This window comes from Thermoascus crustaceus (assembly GCF_041956765.1).
Source record: "Thermoascus crustaceus strain CBS 181.67 unplaced genomic scaffold VTN00scaffold_10, whole genome shotgun sequence".
NCBI classification, from domain to species: domain Eukaryota; kingdom Fungi; phylum Ascomycota; class Eurotiomycetes; order Eurotiales; family Thermoascaceae; genus Thermoascus; species Thermoascus crustaceus.
Genome location: NW_027192536.1, coordinates 558,340 through 562,305, shown reverse-complemented (window position 1 = coordinate 562,305; position 3,966 = coordinate 558,340). Strand labels below are relative to the sequence as shown.

Below are 3,966 nucleotides of genomic sequence, written 5' to 3'. Positions count from 1 at the left end.
TGGGTTCCATAGGGGGCTATGCGCGTTGAAATCCCCTAGTAGTAGGCACCTCCCCTCTATGACCTGGTCCCAATCAGCATCTTCAATGGCTCGCCTGCACCTAGGATTCTCCCCTTGCACCAAGATGGAATCATATATTATTCCTGTTAGAGGCTCTTTGGACACAGGTAGATCTGTAATGAAGTCCAGTGATATGGATTGCCAGGGCCTCTCTGGTGCATCCAGGTTCTGTAGGAGCCCATATGGTGCATGTCATGCTGCCTTGCTCCTGATGCAAAGATCGCATTGTGACACTATACATTGCACCATCCTCCTTAATCCTGGGAAGTAGAAGTTCCGGGTAATCCTCTCAATGGTCTTCTCTATTCCCTGATGTCCATGAGCCGGGGCTTCGTGGATGTCTCTGACCAAGTCCTCCCTTAGCTTGGTTGGGACGTAGACCAATCCCTTGAATAGGATGATGTCTCCTTTTCCTTTGGTTATGTTGGGATCATTCTTGATTTCCTCAAGCTCCTCTGCCATTGAATCCTTCTGGTATGCTTCCTTAATCTTTTCTGCCCATGTACCAGGCCCTAGTCTTAGAGCAGGTGCAGCTTGCCTGTCCACTGTGAGGGTTCCATCAGTCTCCTGCCGGAAAATCGCGGGCCGTGGAGAAGGTTCTCCCTCTTGGTAATCTGGTCTCTGACTGAGTGCATCTGCTCGGGCATTTTCTGAACCTCTTTGGTAGGTAATCTTGATGTCATAGGGGGCCAGCTCTTCTGCCCATCTGACCTGTCTTCAGGTCAACTCTTTGGTGGTGGTGAAGTATGCCAGGTTCTTATGATCACAGTATATCATAACCTGATACTTTGCTCCTTCTAGGTAATGTCGCCATTCCTGCACAGCCGCCATAATGGCCAGAAGTTCCTTGTCATGGATATTGTAGTTCAATTCCGGTGGGGTCATCTTTCGTGAGTAGAAGGCAATTGGATGTAGTTGTCCTTGTTCATCAGGTTGATTGATGCATGCTCCTATTGCAAAGTCTGAAGCGTCTGTCTCAATGAAAATAGGTTTTTCTGGGTCAAATATTCCCAAGACTGGTGCTTCACAGAACTTCTGCTTAAGAAGATCAAATGCCTCCTGTTGTTCTTTTCCCCATTCAAACTTTTGATCCTTTCAGGTGAGCTTTGTCAAAGGTTCCACAATCTTGGAGTAGTTCCATATGAACTTTCAATAGAAGTTGGCAAATCCAAGAAAAGCCTGTGTCTCTTTGACTGTTGTTGGCTTGGGCCATCCTTGTATGGCTGTGACCTTTCCTTCATTCATTTCAACATGTCCCAGGGAGATCATGAAGCCAAGAAACTCTGTTCTTTGGGTGTGCCATTCACATTTTTCTGGTGCAACTGAGAGTTTTTTCTTCTTCAGGGCTTCTAACACCTTCTGCACATGTTGTCTGTGTTCTTCTAAGGTTTCTGAGTAGATAAGGATGTTGTCCAAATAGGCCATGCAAAAGACATCCAGGTATTCCCATAGGGTATTATTGACCAGACTCTGAAAGGTTGCGGGCGCATTGGTAAGACCAAATGGCATAACTGTATATTCAAAATGTCCTAGTTGGGTCCTGAAGGCGGTTTTCCATTCTTCCCCTTCCTTCATGCGCACCAGGTAATACCCTTCTCTAAGATCCAGCTTGGTGAAGAACTTTGCCTTCCGCAATCTATCCTGCAACTCCAAGATGAGTGGTAAGGGGTAGCAGTTCTTGACAGTGATGTTATTGAGTTGGTGATAGTCCACACAAAGTCGGAGTTTCCCATTCTTCTTTGGGACAAACAAAATTGGGTATCCAGCCGGTGATGTGGAATGCCGGATATATCCTCATTCCAGATTCTTTTCAACATACTCTCAGAGCGCCTCATGCGCCTTCTCTGAGAGTGGGTAAATAGGTTTGAACACCGGTTGTGTTCCAGGCTTCAAGGGTATCTCATGATCCCAAGGCTGATGTTCTGGCAGCTGTCCTCTGCCTCATTCCTTAAAGACTTCTTCAAAGTCCCAGTATTCCTTTGGGACTGCTTCCATTCCACTCAGGGGTGGTTGGTCCTTCTTCTGTTCCATGGACCCAATTACCAAATCCAGTACTGGGGTGAGATACAAGACTCCTACTTGTTCTCCCCTTTTCCACATTTGCATCATCGCATTCTGGGAGATCTCTTTGATCTCCACTGGCAGTTCTTCTCCCTCAGGATGCCCTTCAGGCCTTATACCTCTGTTGGATTCTTTCGCCAATTGCACTTTTCCTGTTACCCAGTCTATCTGTGGGTTGTGCATCTTCAACCACAGTATCCCTAGGATTATATCATGTCCTGGCATCCGTGTGATATCAAGGTTGATCTTTTCCTTGTGCTGTCCTATCTTCAGGGAGGACTGGTCAGTTTCCATCCGCACCCATCCTCCTCCATAGCTGCTGGCAGATCCATCAACTGTAGATAACTGATACGGCTCCTTCTTTCCTGTGAAGGGGATCCCATTCCTGGTGACAAATGTGTTGCTGACAAAATTTCCCATGGCTCCACTGTTGATCATGGCCCTTGCTTTTTTCCTGTTGATCTTGACAGTGATCACCAATTGTTTCAATAAGTCCATTCCATTGAGTGTTGTTCTGTTTCGCGTGCTTGTGGCCAGGTTCAGGGACCTAGACCAAGACTCCTGCAAGGGTCCCATACTAGCAGGGTCCTCTAGTTTTTTGATTTCTTGGGGTCTTTTGGAAACCATCCTGTCGCGTTCTTGGAGGCATGATGATCAGAGCAGTTGTTATCATAGCAGGCCATCCATGGTAATTCAGCATGCTTGTTCCTTTCTGTGACCAATATCTGTTTCTGGTTGTCTCGTTTTCTGTCCAGGCATTTCCAACCCATATGGTCATTCTTTCTGCAGTGGATACACAGTTTCTGCTCATAGCACTTTTTCTGTTCATCTGTCCAGTTGGGGTTGGGCCCTCTGACTTGTCTGTTTGTTGTTCCCTGGGTGCTCTGTTCTCTTCTAGTCGCATTGTCTAGTTCCATGGCATTGCCTCCATTTCCTGTGTGTCAAGGGGCTTGTTGAAAAGGATTGAATTGTTGTTGCTCAGTCCGTTGTTCAAAGAGTCAGTTGTCAATTCGGGTCGCCATGAGTATCAGGTTATTGAGGTCAGTTGGTTCCTCTGCTGCAAGGAGCCCATTCTTGACTTCCTCTTTCAGTCCTTGATAGTAGTGTTCCATGAGCACTTGTTCTGACCAGTCCCCAAGGAAGGTTGCTGCTTGTTGGAACTCCGTGGTATAGTTGGTGACCAACATTTTCTGCTGGATGGACATGATAGTCCTGGTGGCCTTTTTTACCTCATCCAAATCCCTGAAGTTCTGTTTGATGCAAGTCAGGAAAGCATTGAAGCTGTTGAAGGTCTCGGTGGTTTCAGCTTGTTGTTGTTCTGGTGACCTTTCCAGGCGATCCTTCAGGTAGGGGTCAAACCACTGGGCTGCAGTGCTTTGTAGGTAGGTTGCCACAAACATGACCTTTCTTTCTTTGTTTGGGAATTTGTGGGGGTTGAAGAAAAAATAGAGCTCCAGCTGGGAGATGAATGTCTGCAACTTTTTTCAGTCGCCATAGTAGAGGTTGGGTTTCACAATCTTGGTCTTGGAGTTGACATCAGGGTCGGTAGGGTCCTGGGCTGCAAGGTTCAATGTATGGTTGGTGCTTGCCCCAGCCTGCTGTCCCAGTAGGTGAATCTGTTCATGGAGTTGGTTGTTCCCATTGATCTGGTTTTGAAGCTCGTCCTGCAGCTGGTTAACCTGCTCCCTAAGGGTGGTATTCTCACCAGTCTGTTCTTGCAGCTGGTTCTCCAATCAATTGACTTGATTCTGTAATTCTCTAAGAACTTGAACAACTTCCTGGGGGGTGATGTTTTCCATTTTCGCTTCTTTCCCTGCTTGCCTTCTGCAAGAAAGGTGGTCAAAG

General features: G+C 46.8%; 4 protein-coding genes across 4 annotated transcripts; all 4 read right to left on the bottom strand.

Annotated features, from left to right (window-relative positions):
* Positions 1-252: 252 nt before the first annotated feature.
* Positions 253-945, bottom strand: VTN00DRAFT_2551 (uncharacterized protein; the record flags this gene model as incomplete). The annotated part of the gene is made up of 2 exons (XM_069428776.1): positions 253-771; positions 841-945. 2 exons carry the CDS (start codon positions 943-945, stop codon positions 253-255), a joined length of 624 nt encoding a protein of 207 aa, XP_069283597.1.
* Positions 946-2,001: 1,056 nt separating this feature from the next.
* Positions 2,002-2,541, bottom strand: VTN00DRAFT_2550 (uncharacterized protein; the record flags this gene model as incomplete). The annotated part of the gene is made up of 1 exon (XM_069428775.1): positions 2,002-2,541. The coding sequence occupies one exon, from the start codon at positions 2,539-2,541 to the stop codon at positions 2,002-2,004; it is 540 nt and encodes a 179-aa protein (XP_069283596.1).
* A 578-nt stretch (positions 2,542-3,119) lies between these two features.
* VTN00DRAFT_2549 (uncharacterized protein) lies at positions 3,120-3,521 on the bottom strand (the record flags this gene model as incomplete). The annotated part of the gene is made up of 1 exon (XM_069428773.1): positions 3,120-3,521. The coding sequence occupies one exon, from the start codon at positions 3,519-3,521 to the stop codon at positions 3,120-3,122; it is 402 nt and encodes a 133-aa protein (XP_069283595.1).
* An 84-nt stretch (positions 3,522-3,605) lies between these two features.
* VTN00DRAFT_2548 (uncharacterized protein) lies at positions 3,606-3,920 on the bottom strand (the record flags this gene model as incomplete). Its single annotated transcript, XM_069428772.1, has 2 exons — positions 3,606-3,842; positions 3,897-3,920. 2 exons carry the CDS (start codon positions 3,918-3,920, stop codon positions 3,606-3,608), a joined length of 261 nt encoding a protein of 86 aa, XP_069283594.1.
* Positions 3,921-3,966: the final 46 nt, after the last annotated feature.